Below are 16,815 nucleotides of genomic sequence, written 5' to 3' on the forward strand. Positions count from 1 at the left end.
TTCACCCAAGTAAATTCAGGGCACCCCATGCATTGATTGAAATCAACCTTCTTTTAGCAACGAGGACTATTTTAATGCTTTGGCTAATTGTTGTTTTACCTATTTCAACTTTAGATGTTTCTGTAATAGCCATAAATTAGGCAATTATTAATAACACAGGTTTTATGAAACACAGCTTAACATCTTGATTCTATCAGAGCAATAAACAAGTCACTTCTCTCACTCTTGCATGTGTGTGTGTGTGTGTGTGTGTTGGTAATTACTTATATAATCATGGGTAGAGAAATGGAAAGATGCCACAGGTCGTGAAAACTGGCATGGGGGTAGGAAGGGCAGTGGTTGTGTGCAGGGGGTGATTAGCCAATAAGGAAGAGCAGAGAAGAAGGAAATAGACAATACTTTTTTTTAACAGGTATGCACAGCAAAAACAGTATGATTGATACAATTTCATTTGTGTAAGATTATATGTTTTTATGTGTATATATGCATTAACAGATGCATGAAAATATGATCAAAATATTAACATTTTATTACACATTTCAGATACCTTTACTTTCATGCTTATAGAAATTACTAATTTATTACAATGAGTATAATCAGATAAAAATAATAAAGTTACTTGGTGTTCTTGGCACTTTTTAAGATCTAGACACTGACATTCCTATTGGTGTTTTATTGTTTTGTTTTGTTTTTGTGTTTGATTTTTGTTTCTGGTACGTGTGTGTTGGTGTTTTTACCTAGCATCAATGAAGAAGGTAAAATCCCTGCGTGATCCGTCTGCCAAAATGTCAAAATCAGACCCTGATAAACTGGCCACTGTCAGAATAACAGACAGCCCGGAGGAGATAGTGCAGAAGTTCCGCAAGGCTGTGACGGACTTCACCTCGGAGGTCACCTATGAGCCAGCCAGCCGAGGGGGCGTGTCCAACCTGGTGGCCATCCACGCAGCAGTGACAGGGCTCCCTGTGGAGGAGGTGGTCTGCCGCAGTGCTGGCATCGACACCGCTCACTACAAGCTGGTGGTGGCAGATGCTGTGATTGAGAAATTTGCTCCAATTAAGAGTGAAATTGAAAAACTGAAGACGAACAAGGACCACTTAGAGAAGGTTTTACAAGTTGGGTCAGCAAAAGCCAAAGAATTAGCATATCCCGTGTGCCAGGAGGTGAAGAAATTGGTGGGGTTTCTATAGGAAGTTTCAACGAGTCACAAAAAGTCTTTTCTATCTTGTGATCCACGCACTCCTGTTAAGGCAGCTTTCCTCACAAGTGAACAATTATAGTTTGGGGACACACAATTTGGTATACCCGATCATTGGCTTCCTTTGATGAATAATGATTTGTAGCCTTCAAATAGAGCAATGTTCTAAATCCCATCAGTGAAATTCTGTGGGAAAAAAAAAAAGAGCAAACAAAGAAGGCATAGCTATCTGAATCCTCAATTATGTGAGGCACACTCAGCCTCATTTATTCACACAAATGTGATTGAGGTAAGTAGCAATTTGGCAAGTGGGTGTTTCATTTTTGTCTCTCTCTGAAGTCTTTACTGTCACAGGTGCTCACTTTATCTATCCCACCCCTTTTAAAAAGTAATATGTAGAAATCTTAGGCTTATAATCCTTGGGATGCCATTTGAACCAATTTGTGTTCAGATCTCATAAAAATAAGTTGATGATTATCATTCATTTGTCACTGAGACGGTACCTACTTTATTGTATTTAATCTGTTTATTTCCCAAGAGACCACACTGACTATTCTAGCAAGTATTATTTGGGTTTTTTGTTTGTTTTTTAAAGTCAGAGATACATGGTATGACCTTCTGAGAAGGTTGCATTATTTCAGCTTGATTTATTTATTGTACAAAAGCCCGAGTCCATACATTATGTTCTTAATAAGTACTTCCTTGCATTTGTCTCTCACTTTAATATCACCAACCCACTGTGAAATCTATAGGAGAGGAATTGCCATTTTACACCTGAGGAGTGTGAGGCTCAGAGAGTACAATTAGGTTGGACAGCATCTCTCCGTGAGTAAGAAGCAAATCCAAGATCAAAACCTTTACTCCTTATTCCCAAGAATAGTGCTTTTTTCATCAGCACAGAAGTCAGAGAAAAGTCACAGAAGTCAGCATGTTTGAGACTCCAAGCATTCTTGTTTTGAAAGTGGGTACTGGAAATATAAGACCTGAACTACTGATACTGTTTATATCAGCAAGTCAACCAATAGCTGCCAGCTTTAAACCTGGATTCAGCCAACCTTGGTCAAATTTGTTACTCAGGATCCCCAAGGCCGGTCCCAAGTTCTGTCTCCTATGCTTATTTCAGAGACACTTCCAAGTATATTCTGCCCGACTGCAAGAGTAGTTGGCCTGACAAGTCAGATTTTCCCAGTGAACGGGAGCTTCTCATCTTACCTTTACCTCAGTCTAAGTAGTAGCAAGTCACTCTAAAAACTACCTTCTCTGCACATCCCTTTCCCACACCTGAAAGCCGAAATGATAATTGTGACTCAGCACACCAGGGCCTGATTGATTTTGTAACAGAAATTACTTGTAAGTTTTTTGCCAATTGTCACCATTTATATATGAGTGACGAGCATGTTGGGCAAAGAATTTTTACTCGTTTCCTAAGAGAAGAAAGTAGAGTGGTCCTTTTATCAGAACAGATGTAAATAAACCTAACACTGCATCCCAGAATCCAAATTAAAAGACCCTTTTTGGATCTTTTCTTGGAATAGGTTGACTAGAGTGGGCTCTAAGGAGCCTCTTTGGCATATTTTCTGCAAGCCTCTTTTTTTTGTTTGTTTGGTTGGTTTTTTCCTTTCAAAGAAACCCTAGTATGAATACTGGAAAACTACTAAATTAAAGGTGGATCTATCAAACTGTCCATGTGTTTTTTTTTACCCCCTTGCCACACCTTTCATCCAAAGAACTAAAGGCACCACGGAAAGAATCTCAGAGGAGGAAAACTAGATGACTTGTGGTAACTTCTCAGGAGCAAATCCCTGTACAGAAGAGGTTGGGCTTGTGAGAATCCTGTTGTATGAAAGTGACCAGAGGACTCATCAAGTCTAATATCCAAGTCCATAATGATTGAGAGAGGTGTCCCTTGATCTCAGGAAGCTGATAAAAGAGCCAAGGCTAGAACCTAGATTTGTTTTTACACCCCTTCCACTTGCCATTTACAGGACTCAGCACAATCTTTTAATCGAGATGAAAAATTGGAGAGATATCCAACTTGTGGCTTACCTTCTAGGTGATTTTAATTGTTTTTTTCTGTATGTTTTGTGGAGAGTCGAAATGAAAAACACTTGGTGGTAATAATGCTCAGGTAACTTGGTGCTCTGTAGCTCCACCTACTGACAAATCATACTTCAAACCCATCTTGACAGACTGTCACTCAAAATACAGTGGAGGTATCTTGCCTTTTGTAGGTGCCTCACAAACATCTATCAAAATAATGTCAGAACATGGGCTAGAGAGTCCTAATGAAGTATGGATTTTTTTGTAAGAAACCTTCTTGATGCAGACCATAAAAATGCTAATCATAAAACAATAACTAACACCTGAGTCCTCACTATGTATCAGGCACCATTACTCAATATCTTATAACAGTGTTTTTCAAAGTGTGGTCTCCAGACCAGCAACATGAGCATCACCTGGGAACTCATTAAAGATGCAGATTCTCTGGCTCTACCCCAGACCTACTGAAGCAAAACTTTGCAGATGAACCCAGCAATCTGTTTTAACAGCCGTCCAGGTAATTCTAATGCATGCTAAATTTAAAGAACCACTGCTTTTATATATATTCTCTCATTTAGTCCTCATAACACAATAAAGTGAAACTGTTATCAGTCTCATGTTATTAAGGATGAAACCAAGACTGAGGGGGTGGTGAGTAATTTGCCTAAGATAGTTCAGCTTCCAAGAGCTAGAGTCAGGTCATCTGATCTAGAGTCCCACTAGGCCACAGTGGCTCCTGCACAATGTCTTCTGCTGTATGTGGGGTAATGTGCTCTGAAGCTGCACTGTCCAATATGGTATGTGCCCATTTAAATTTGAATTAATTAAAACTAAATTAAGGGGCTTCCCTGGTGGCGCAGTGGTTGGGAGTCCGCCTGCCGATGCAGGGGACACGGGTTCGTGCCCCAGTCTGGGAGGATCCCACATGCCGTGGAGCGGCTGGGCCCATGAGCCATGGCCGCTGGACCTGCGCGTCCGGAGCCTGTGCTCCACAACGGGAGAGGCCACAACAGTGAGAGGCCCACGTACCGCAAAAAAAAAAAAAAAACTAAATTAAAAACTCATTTCCTCAGCAGCACTTTCAAGTGCCCAGTGGCCTCAATGGCTATTGACTAGTGTATTGGACAGTACAGATGAGAGTATTTCAATCATCACAAATGTCTCTTGGACACTGCTGCTTTAAGACATTCAGCTTATTGATTTTGCTTATAATAGGTCAAGCACATACAGTTGAGGACTCTCCCTAGAGAATTCTTCAACTGGAGAATTCATGAAGGTAGTAAAAGGATTAGTTGAGAATGACAGACCTTATAGTTTCCCAAACTTAGTATCTATAGTTTCTTAGATAATAAGAGCACATATTACATACTTGCTATATGCTGGGTACTTTGTGTGTTTATATGTGATATCTCATTTACTATTTATATCATAAGATAGAAACTATTAGTGCTATTTCTTCAAAAAAGTAAAGAAAGACTCAGTAACCTGCCTAAAGCCACACGTTATTATTAGTCTGTAGTTTCTCCTAGTTAGGAACCCAGTGGTACCTCTTAACTATAAGTGTGCCCAAGGAAATGGTGTGCCCCTTCTTGACTAGTCTAGATTCTGTTCCTCTCCTGCATGACCCATTGTCTTAGCCCTCACACCTCCCTCCCTGCCTTCTGTCTTCCTTCAATGCTCTTATAATTATTCCCCAAAGGTCTTGGTTTGTGCACACAGCACAGTCTTTAGGCTGCTTTCTCCCAGGCTTTGTTTCCTGCGGTTTACTCTGTCCAGCACTGTGTGCCTCTGTTACTAGGTAATGGGACTCTGCCATGGGGTAGCACTTGGTCTCCTCTTTAACATGATGACTGTGTTCTCATTGACTCTGTGTTTTCCCTGTGTGACCAACATTCTCTTTTCACTCTGTCAGCTGGAGGGGTCTTTGGAAATATTTTTGGCTGGGAAGAGTCAATTCCTCTCTGAAATTGAGCTGAAAACAGATTGCCTATTGCTAGCACGTGACATTTTCAACCCCCCCCCCCCCGACAGACAAGCTGGAGGCTTCACCGTTAATCATTTAAGCCCTCATATGTTAACTTTCAACAGTTCTGTTATATTGGCTAGGCTGGGATTATCTTATTTCTCTAGGAAGGAAACTGGGGCTCAGAGCATTAGTGACTTATCCTCAGATATGTAATTCAGCATTATGACAAAAGTTTATGTAGGGCCTGCTTTGTAAAAAGCACAAGGGAAATGCAATATGCCTATAACTTAGAGGAGAACACACAGAGATACTAACTAGCACATGTTGGTTGAGCACAGGAATGAGCAATTAACCAAGATGTTTAGGGAAGGAATAAGACAGATATAGGATAGGAGAAAGGGCTTTCCAATCAGAAACTAGGACACAGAAACATGAAATTTGCATTTAGGGAAAAGCAAATCCTTACAGTATGTGAGCAAATTGAGAATGGAAATATTAGAATGAACCATATGAAATTGTCAGTATTTGATTATTACTTTTTTACCAACAAAGCTGGCAGTTCCATGTGGATCCACCTGATATAACCAATGAACAAGCATTTTGTGGAGTGCCTGTTTTGCAGGCACCATCCAAACACCAAGAATTAGAAATGAGACACAGTTCCCATCCTCAGAATCCTCCCTGTCTGTGTGGAGATGAACATGGAAAGCCAGTGAGAGGTAGAATATCAACTAGAACCAAAGTCTTCTGAGTCTTGTACCTCCCCGGAATACATCAACTCAGGCATTCACTCTTAATTATTTGAAATATGGCTTCTAAATGTTGCACTCAGTGGCTCTCGAATAGAATACTTAGTGTTGGGTATAACCATGTTGGCTCTGTGGAATGCAACTCGTTTTTTTTTTAATGTTCCTTCCCCACTCCTACCCACATACACACAGTAAAACAGGATGACAGTCATCATTTTCTAGAAGTGTTTCTGAAAAGCAGATGATGACATGACTTTATATGACTCTATAATAAAGTAATCTACTTTTACCTAGTCACTGTCTTATTCATCATATCCACCTTAATCCCTTTTTTAGATAAGATGTTCAGATACAGAGTCTTCCTGGGAAGAAAGCCATGTCCCATGTCCTATCTGTGAGTGCAGGATGAAGAAACACGTGTGCCTGGCATTTACCACCACATCTCCCTGCACTTGCCTCGCCCACTGGGAAGCTCACTGACAGCAATGGTTAGTTCAAACACATAGTTTGAGGATCAGTAGGAATAAGGGTGAAATCTTTCCTTGAGTGCTTGATCTGAGAAGAAGCCAGGCCTGTTCAAGGACCAGAGAGAGGAAGGCCCTCATTTCTCCACTCTACCCCCACCTTCTGAGTTAGATCCTACTCTTGGAATGCTTTGTTTGTTTATTCCTGTGGCTATCAGAATTACGTTGTCATTTTTGTTCATGGCTATATCTCCTTTGTCTATCTAGAACATTGGCAACAAATAAATGCTCAATAAATAGTTGAATGATTAAAAAAAACAACATAGTTTGTCCAGAGAGTTGCTTGAGTTTTCAGCAGCCTCCACCACAAAAAAGGAGCTCCTGTGATAATATTTTTTAAAAAACCGTGTGGCTTGTCCAGATATGACCATGGGAGCCAGATCTGGGGATAGAAGTGTTCCCACCATGAACCAGCCAGCCAGTGAGCAAGAACGGCGTTATTCCTACACTAGAAGGGGAGGTGAGTACTCATGGGAATTCAAGGCCAGAAATTGCTTTCTGATGGATTCCTCTCCTGAGATTAACAAATAGTGGAATTTCTGAGCTTGGTGTCTCCTCAATGATTATTATATTACATTGTTTTCACCCTTGCCTTTTCTACTCACTATTTTCTAGTCATCTTTAAAACCCCTGCAAGCTCAATACGAAGACAAAGAATGCCCTGGTGATTCGTGTGCACCACATCATGCAGAATGGGCATGTACTTTTGCTCTGGGGCGTTTCTTCCCCACTCCCCATATCTAAATGGACGCCCAACCCAGCTACTGCTGCTGCTTTTCTTACCTATTGTTTCTACTTATTTTCTAGAGAAACAAATAAACAAGACACCTTTCAACTTTGGCATTCTTCTAGCTCAGTGCTTCACAACTCCCACCCCTGCTGTTTCAGGATCTTCCCTGATGCCTGTGTAGGTTTCATTTCTCTTCAAGTCTCCCTTCATGTCTCACACCACGACAGCCAACATAAGCTACCTCCACCGGTTCATATTGTGTCTGGGCATCTGTGTATTCCTTCTTATTTCCTTCCCACTGTTCTGCAATAACTACCACTGTGTTATCACTCCTACCCACTCTCAGCCCCACTCTCCTTTCTGCACCAGCCACTATCATGACTTCAGTGCCATTCTCACACCTTCCAGAATTTCATATTCATCAAACCACCTGTTCCTCCATATTCCTCCTTTGAGGAAAGAACATTCTGGTGTCCCTTTGATGTACTGGTATATTATATGTCAAGGTAAATGGAAGAGTTGTTGCCTTTTGATTCATCTTAATTTTGAAGTAACAACCTCTGTATGAAGCATAAATGCTTCTCCACCCTACCGCGTCCCACCACCCCTCCCAGAAAACAATATGTGCAGATACACAAAGAACTCTTATTGTATTTATGGATCAGATTTTTGTCACTTTATATGTGGATTTGCCATAAAGTTGTGGCAGAGACTGCTAACTATGCCCCAGTATCCAATCTCTGCTGCTTCCCTTTTGGAATGGAGCTCTCACCCTTAATTTTAGTAGAGCACATAGTCTCAGGTAGAAACTACATTTCCCAGCCCACCCTGCAGCAAGGTATAAATTTGTTCTAGCCAGTGGTATGTGAGCAAAAGTGATGTGTGCAATTTCCAAGTCACATCTTTTTTAAAGGAAATTGCTTCCCCCTCCCACTTCCTGGAACGGCACATTAGACCCATTGATGAAAGCCGCAAGAGAAAGATGGGGAGGGTCAAACCCCAGCTTGGGTCCCTGAACTTGGCAAGCAGCACTGCCTTTCCTGGATTGCCCACCTACCTCAGGACTGTTATGTGAGAAATAGACTTTTATCATATTTAAGCCACTTTAACTTGAGATCTCTTTGTAATAGTGCCTTAGCTATTATCCCAGCTAATACGCTAATTCTTACTGGCCTGTTTGTCTCATGTCCTCCTCTGACTGGATTACGTCGATTCAACCAGCATTTTGTGCGAGCCTTCTGTGTGGTGAGGCGGTGGTTTCCAAAGTATGGCTCCTAGACCAGCAGGGTCATCCTCACCTGGGAACTTGTTAAATATGTGGACTTGTTAGATAGTCCACAGACTCCATTCCAGGTTTGCTGAATGAGAAACTCTGGGGGTCAGACTCAGCAATCGGTTGTAACAAGCCCTCCAGGTGACCTGGATGCACACTAATGTTTGAGAACCACTGTACTGGGGGGATAAAAAAGGAATAAAACCCGGCCTCAGTCAAGGAGTTTACATTGGAGTGAAAGGGGTGCAAATAGATAGTCAGCCATAAAAGCATAATTATTGTCTTGACTTTCTGCTATTTCCTGTCTGCTCACCTTTTTCATCAGATTAACTCAAGATAATTTAACTCATGATTTTTTTATATATGTGATTATTTATAGACAGCCTAAACATTTAGGTCATTTGGGTCTATGCAAATCCTAAAAGGGAAAATAACTGAAGTTACACTTGTAGATAAGTGTAGATAAGTTACTCTGTAAACAGAGAATTGGTCATCAATATTAGAAGCAATGAGAATCTCCTGAAGGCAAGAGAGACATAAGAAAAGGGAGTTATTTTACACCGTGGGCAGTAAAATTACACTACTTATTACCCTATAAAGGGTTATATGGCCTAGAAATAAAAACAGTTGAGTGTGGATTAAATTTATGAGTGAGAAAGTCATAAAATTACATTAAGCACAGGTTAGGAATGTTTAAATTATTTCTGAAAGTATCACACGTCAATGTCATAAAAGAAAACTACCATGTTTGCTGTCACCACTCTTACCATCCTATCATCAGTGTCCAGAACTCTAGACTAGACCAGACTAGGCCATTGTGGTATTGGTGGTGGGCTGGAAAGGCGAATGCCTGAGAGTAAGGACACCTGTACTTAGCGTGTTTTGTATAAAACCTGTACACACTTCAGATCTGATGGGTGATAAAGGTGGAAGAAATAAGGGAGACAATTGATGTAGTTCATAAAAGAATTTGTTATGATTTCAGATGAAAGCCAGTTTGACATTATTCTTATTAATAAGGGACAACCCATGGGAATTCCCTGGCAGGCCAGTGGTTAGGACTCAGCGCTCTCACTGCCAAGGGCCTGGGTTCTATCTCTGGTCGGGGGCCTAAGATCCCACAAGACCAAGCCACGCAGCCAAAAACAAGAAGGGAGGGGGACAATCCAGATAAATCTGTAGATAATCCAAAAGCTAAATAAAGTATTATTACCACTATACACAGCACACTGATCTTATGTTTTTGGTGCAGGAGCTAAACACTCTGGATAATGCACTGATATTGAAGAAGTGTGAGCACGTCCCCACACTAGCCAATCTTGAGACTCAGGAACTCTAGACTCTTTGTGGTAATGAAGAGGTGGCAGTTAGCGTTGCCCAGCTTCCCCAAAGTTATTTGAATCTTTAGAAGAAAGGGTTTAATTTCCCCACCCACTATTAGGAACACAACATTTGCTGCTAGAAATTATGTTAGCCCTGGCTTATACATTTTCAAAACCTTGCAGTGTCTTTCAACGACCATCCAGTTTGGTAAAATACAGCCATTTTATTTCCTTCATTTCCTCCTTTTTCCCTTTAAAGATATTTCATCCATCTTCTTCCCCTAAATACTGTCAGTCAGGATTTCTATTCCAAATAATTTGGAGTCAAAAGCATTCAGCAGTGTGAAGGCAAGTGAGCTTTTTACTGCATTTTTATAGAGAGTATATTGAACTGCATGGGGCAGGCTAGAGAGGGGCTCCTCTGTGAGGCTCCAGCATGCCCCACCGGTGCACCCCAGCAAGGACTCATGTTACAAGAATTACATCACAGTAATCTGCTTATATTGGCTGACCAGACCCACCAGACCCCTGTGCACTGCCAGGCAGGTTAACTCCTTCTTCGTCCAGAAGAGAGAGTTTATGTGACCCCAGAAGTCTCTTTTTTCTTGTGAGTTTTCAGTCTTTTCCAAATTTACCACATGAAGAAGTGTTTGATAAACTATAACCATATTTCATCTTCACAAACCTGTATCAAGCATAAGAACTGTTATCCCCATTTTACAAATAAGTTTTCCCTGTGTACTTTGGCACCCCTTAGTCTATTTACTGCACTTGAAGTTTGTGCCATAAATTACTATTATTTTTATCTTATATGTACTTGTTTGTAAGTGCGTTTCAGTGCATACCATTGCAAAAACATTGTTTTTTTTTTTTATTATTGTTTTTTTGCTTTTTTTGTTTTTTTCTTTTTTTTGCGGTACGTGGGCCTCTCACTATTGTGGCGTCTCCCGTTGCAGAGCACAGGCTCCGGACGCACAGGCTCAGCAGCCATGGCTCACGGGCCTAGCAGCTCTGAGGCATGTGGGATCTTCCCGGACCCGGGCACGAACCCGTGTCCCCTGCATCGGCAGGCGGACTCTCAACCACTGCACCACCAGGGAAGCCCTATTATTGTTTTTGTCTTGTAAACTATACTCATAGTCTGGAGCACAGTACTGGGCATAGAGTAGATACTAAATAAATGCTTATTGATTGAAAACAACCCTGGGAAGAGAGAGAGAGTTTAGGGGCTGCCAAGTTCAATGGCTCCATGAGACAGATAACTAAGTAAATTCATTAACTAATTTAACAAACATTTTTTCCTTACTTGCTATGCCCCAGGCACTGCCCTAGACACTGAGGGTACAGTGGTGAATAAAATTGACAAAAATCCCTGCCCTCTCTGAATTGACATTGTAGCAGAGAGAGACAATGAACCAACAAGGAAAGTAAATGATAGGTCATAAGGTGATGAGTGCTATGTAGAAATATAAAGAAAATGGGGGTGGAGTGTGTTATGGATTGAATTGTGTCTTTTCCCCCACCCCCTGAAATTCATAGGTTGAAGCCCTAGCCCCCAGCACCTAAGAATGTGATTTTATTGGGAGATAGGGACTTTAAAGAGGTAATTAAGTTAAAATGAGGCTGTTAGAGTAAGTCCTAATCCAATCTGACTGATGTCTCTATAGGAAGAAGAGATTAGGACATGTAAAAAAAAATCAGGGTTGCTCACACACAGAGAAAACACCATGTGAGGACTGTGCAGGGGGAAAGAATCCATCTGCAGGCCAAGGAGAGAGGCCTCAGAAGAAACAAAACCCACCAACACCTTGATCCAGCCTCCACACTATAAGAAAATTAATTTTTGTTGTTTAACAGTCTGTGGTATCTTGTTATGACAGCCCTAGCAAACTAATATGGAACACTTTTTTTAAATAGGGTTATAAAGGATGGTTTTGCTGGACTTAAATTTAGGCAGAAAACTGAATGAGGTGAGGAAGACAGCAATGTAACATCTGGGGAAAATCAGTGCAGACACAGGGAACATCAAACCCAAAAGCCTTGATGCAGGAGCCTGCTTGACATGTTAAAGGATAGCAAGGAGACCTATGTGGCTCCTTGATAGGGGATAGGGGTAGATGAGGTCGGAACTGTGGCACGGTCAGGCCTCACAGGCCATTGTAAGGATCTTGGCTTTTACTTTAGGGCAATGGAATTGGGAAGCCATTGCAGGTTTAAGTTATAAAAGTTTCATGTTGGCTACTATGTTAGGAAAAAGACTACAGGGGTCAGAGATGGAAGTGGGGAGACCAGTTAGGAGGGTATTTTAATCATCCCTATAGAGAGAAAGCTTGGAGTAGGGTAATAGTGATCGAAGTTGTAAGACATGGTCAAATTTGGGATATTTGTGAAAGTAGAGCTAACAGGATTTGCTGATAGATTGGTTGTGACATTTGAGAGAGAGAAAAACGTCAAGGGTAACTTCAAGATTTTTGACCTAAGAAGTTAGAAGGATGGAGTCCCTGGTTACTGAGATGGGACAGACTGTAGGAGGAGCAAATTTGGAAGGATCAGGAATTTTGTTTTAGACACGTGGAGATGTTTAGTGGGCAGTTAGATATTTAAAACTAGAGGTCAGGGAGAGGTCCAGGCAAGGGATACTAATTTGGGAGACTTCAATATACAGATAGCATTTAAAGCCAAGAGTGTTGATGAAATCTCTAAACAAGTAAGTGTGGGCAGAGAAAAGGGGAGGTCAAAGGACTGACCCTGTTTCAAGGTAGAAGGAAATGAGAAAATAAGCAGCATTGGGACTGAGAAAGACCAATATGATAAAAGGAAAATTAGGAGAGAGTGTTGCCTTGGAAGGCAAGTGAAAGAGATGTTTTCTGGAAAAGGACTAATCTGTGTTAAGTAAGGTAAGGACTGAAAAAACACCATTGGATTTAACAATTTGGGGGTCATTGGTGACCTTGATCAGAGCAGTTTGTGTGGATGGTGAGGTCAAAGTTGAATAGGTTTAAGAGGAAATGGCAAAAGAGAAATGAGAGATGGTGATCTTGACAGCCCTTGGAAGCAGTGATGCTGTAACAGGAAAAAGGAAATGGAACAGTGTTATATTGATATGGATTCAGGAGAGCATTTTATTACTTTTTAATTGTGGGGACAATAATTTCATGTGTTTATGTTGTTGAGAATGATCCAGTAAAGAACAAAATTTGATGATACAGGAGTGAGTGAGAACAATTACTGAAGTCCTTGAGTGAGAAGGGATGGGATCCAGAGCACATGTGACCAGGTTGGAATTAGACGGGAGAACAGAGAAGAGAAGGAAGAATATCTGGATGCACATGAAGGTGGATTTTACATGTGGTGGAAAAGCAAGTAGTAGGTCTTTTCGTTGCTTCAATTTTCTTAGTGTAAAAGGAATCAAGGTCTGCAACAGAAAACTAGGATGAAGGAGGACATCTTGGAGGTTTGAGGAGAGAGAAGGGGGAGGTGTAAAATAGTCACATAGACAAAAGGGAAGGGAATGGACCAGAGAAATGTAATAGAATTGCCAGGCCATATTTAAGGGCTCTCTTGAGACTAGGGAACATGAATTCATGAGAGCAGCCAACATAGTTGATTGTTTTGCTCCAGCCTCATTCCACTGTGTGGGTATAGGTGGGGTGTAGGAAAACTTGAAATTAACCTAGAACTGGGCTTTACTAGTAATTGCAAAAATAGGGCAAAGTCGCAAAGGACCTAAGTATGTATAACAATTAGCCATGGCACCCAAATTGGGTAAAGGTGAGAGTGAGAGTGTGAGGGATGTGGAGACGGTGAAAAGAGGGCAAGATCAATTGATTGAAGGTCCCGGTTATGTCAAAGAATTGAGGGAGTGAGCTGGAAAGACAGGAGATGTTGGTCTGAGCTTGAATTCAAGATTATGGGCAAGCAATTCTTGATACTGACAAAGTTTGAGGTATGGCCTGAGGGATGATTGTTGATATAGGGAGGAAAATATTATCTCTGCATAAGAGAAGGTCAAAACTGCAGTATTGCAAAGATCATTTACTTCACTGTGCAACCACAAAGACTGTGCCCAGGGTAGCACGGAAATAGTGAGTGTAAGCCAGGAATTAAATCTTTAAGAAATGAAGGAGAGTGGTCTTAGGAGGCTATAAGCTAATGACATGAGTTCCAAAACCAGGGGGTTGGGGAAGAGAGAGAGATAATGATCTTGAAGTATCTATGAGAAGCAAAGGGGATAGTTATTCCACCTCCAGCTGCCAATATTGCATATAGGCTGTATCACAAGATTTCCTGTAACTCCAGCACCTCCTAGGTAAGAGGCCTGGGCTGAAGAGTGAGCATGAAGTTTCTCCTCAGTCTGCACTTTGGAAGATTATACTGGGCACATTCAGAAACATATGGTTGGCCACTGGGCAGTTATTTATTAACCTATAGATGATCCATCATCATTTAAGCCATCAGCATACTTCTGTAATTCTGCTGTTTGGCCCTACTAGTCTGATTGCTAGTCTAAATGCTGTGTTTTTGTTGTTTTGTTTTGTTTGTTTTTGTTTAGAGGAGTTGGTAAGGTGAAGGGCCTGACAATTAGTCAATTAGTCCAATTCCTCTGAGACCATCTTAGGATATTTCAAAATAGGGATGCTGTCCTGGAACAAGCTCTCTCTCAAATAAAGGGACTCTTGGAATATCTGGAATCTCCAGGCACCCCCATAGGAATCTGCTGATTTCCTGGAGCTGCTTTGTTCTGGAGGTCTAGAGCCACTGGATGTAGTTGGGACTGGCCCACTGTTGCTTTATGCCACCACTTTGCTTGCTGTGTATGTCACAAGGACACCATCGAAGTGACACACTCTCTCTAGGCAAAGATGCTGCTTTGCACTTGACACTCCTAGCTTTTAGAGTTAGTTTCTTGGTATGGGCAGCTTTGATTTCCAAGAGTGTACTCATCTTAGCCAGCAAGGAGGAAAATAGTATCGGAGTAAGTGATGATGCCATCTTTCATGTGGCTGGTAAGCTATCCCTAAAGACATTTCCAAGAGAGGCATTCCAAAAATGTTTTGAACAATCATTTGAATACAGTATAGAATCCCAGGGTTACTTCTTTGAAGGACAACTCCAATTTGAATAAATAAATTCTGGTACTTAAAAAAATATATCAGTCCCATTGCTTTCTAGTCAGCTTTCAATCCTTTAATCCTTTAGAAAAATTTTAACTGATCCAAGGAAAGAGCCCTGCCTAGTGACAGTTGCTATTCACCATTATGAGATAACAGGCAGGACCTGTGGCTGAGACAGAAAATACTTCTGACTTGGTAGATTTAGGATCAAACTCAACACTGTTTGGCCTCCAATTTAGCCAACATTCAATTCAAATATTTGAGACTTTTGAACATGCTAAAGCAGAAACACAGTGAGGAATCAAAGGATAAACTATTCATGGTTAGGAAGGGCAGCATTTTAAATGTTTGTGTACTGTGCTTTATGTCTAAGTGCAGGGTGATAATAAGATGGCTCCTCAAGAAAGCAGAAAGTCTTTCTATTTGGAAAGCCACAAGGAATGATGAACAACTTGACCTTGAGTGCCTATGCTTGCCATGGAGAAATTTTAAATGAAAAATATAAAAAGAAGTGAAAAACAGAAAGCTCCTTGAAAGTATGTTTTATATCTTTTTTTTTATTATTACATAGTGTTACACAGGCAGATAAACCTATGTGATACCTTGGCTCCTATGGGAAAATCCAGTTGATTGGCATACCTTTTCCAAACACAAAACCTCCCGTAAGAATATATTAAGGGTGGCACTTTCCTAGTTTCCTTTGGCCAAATAGCATGAATTTATAGGAAAGGGTATCATGGATGTGCTTGGAATAGGCCAAATTAACTAGGGCCCAAGTGGATGGAAACTTTGTGATAGTTTCTTTAGTACTCACACAAACCTATTGAGCTTACAACAGAGAAACTAAAATATCTATGGGTGGTGGGGGTGAGGTAGGAGGTAAAATGGAAGAGTCATTCTCAGGTCAACACATCCGCTTCTCTGTGCTTTCATAGCCTAATGTGGGAAGGTACCAGAGGAGAGGATATTGGTTCTCAAGAGAATCTGGGCAAGATAATATATCTTGCCCGATTGAAGAAGCAGTCTCAACCAAAATTTCCCTACCCCTGAACCACTATTGTCCCTCTACCTGGCACTACCCAAAGGGATGCCTGCACATTAAATTTCTCTTAACATTTTTCATCTTGAGTCTTCCCCTTCACCATACTTTAAGATGATTCATAATGTGCCCAGAAATATGAAAGACATTGTATATAAGGAAAGTGTTAGCACTGAGTTTCTGATTTTGTACGTTACAGTTTAGTCAGTGAGACAAAACTTAAACCCATTAAACATGGTCAGTCCCTCACAATCCAACAAAAATAGTTTTGCCTTATATGACACATTCACTCAAAAAATGTGTCATAGGGCTTCCCTGGTGGTGCAGTGGTTAGGAATCCGCCTGCCAATGTAGGGGACATGGGTTGGAAACCTGCTCCAGGAAGATCCCACATGCCATGGAGCAACTAAGCCTGTGCACCACAACTACTGAGCCCACGTGCCACAACTACTGAAGCCTGCATGGCTAGAGACTGTGCTCTGCAACAAGAGACACCACCTCAATGAGAAGCCCGCACACCACAACGAAGAGTAGCCCCCACTTGCCTCAACTAGAGAAAGCCCACGGGCAGCAAAGAAGACCCAACACAGCCAAAAATAAAAATAAACAAAATGAATAAATTTATTAAAACAAACAAACAAAAGAAATGTGTCATAGAGGGGTTTTTAACTGAATGAAGTTAAATATCCAATCCCTTTTGCTCTCCTTTGCTTTATACTTCTTCATTTGTCCATTCATTCAACAAATATTCATTGATACTTGTTATGAGAAAGGCACTATACTGGGCACAGGGAAAACCGTGGTAGACATGATAACATATTATGGATTTAATACCTATCAATAACACCCCTGAGAAAACA

The 16,815-nt window shown here is 41.0% G+C and overlaps 1 protein-coding gene across 1 annotated transcript in view; it reads left to right on the plus strand.

Annotated features, from left to right (window-relative positions):
* Positions 1 to 2,877, plus strand: part of WARS2 (tryptophanyl tRNA synthetase 2, mitochondrial) — an 86,199-nt gene extending 83,322 nt beyond the window's left edge. The window contains exon 6 of the mRNA XM_081223628.1: positions 742 to 2,877. Coding sequence (XP_081079754.1) covers positions 742 to 1,190 — 449 coding nt within the window. The 3' untranslated portion in view covers positions 1,191 to 2,877. The remainder of the gene's footprint in view (positions 1 to 741) is intronic.
* Positions 2,878 to 16,815: the final 13,938 nt, after the last annotated feature.

This window comes from Mesoplodon bidens, assembly GCF_964165515.1.
Source record: "Mesoplodon bidens genome assembly, chromosome: 2".
Classification (NCBI taxonomy): Eukaryota; Metazoa; Chordata; class Mammalia; order Artiodactyla; family Ziphiidae; genus Mesoplodon; species Mesoplodon bidens.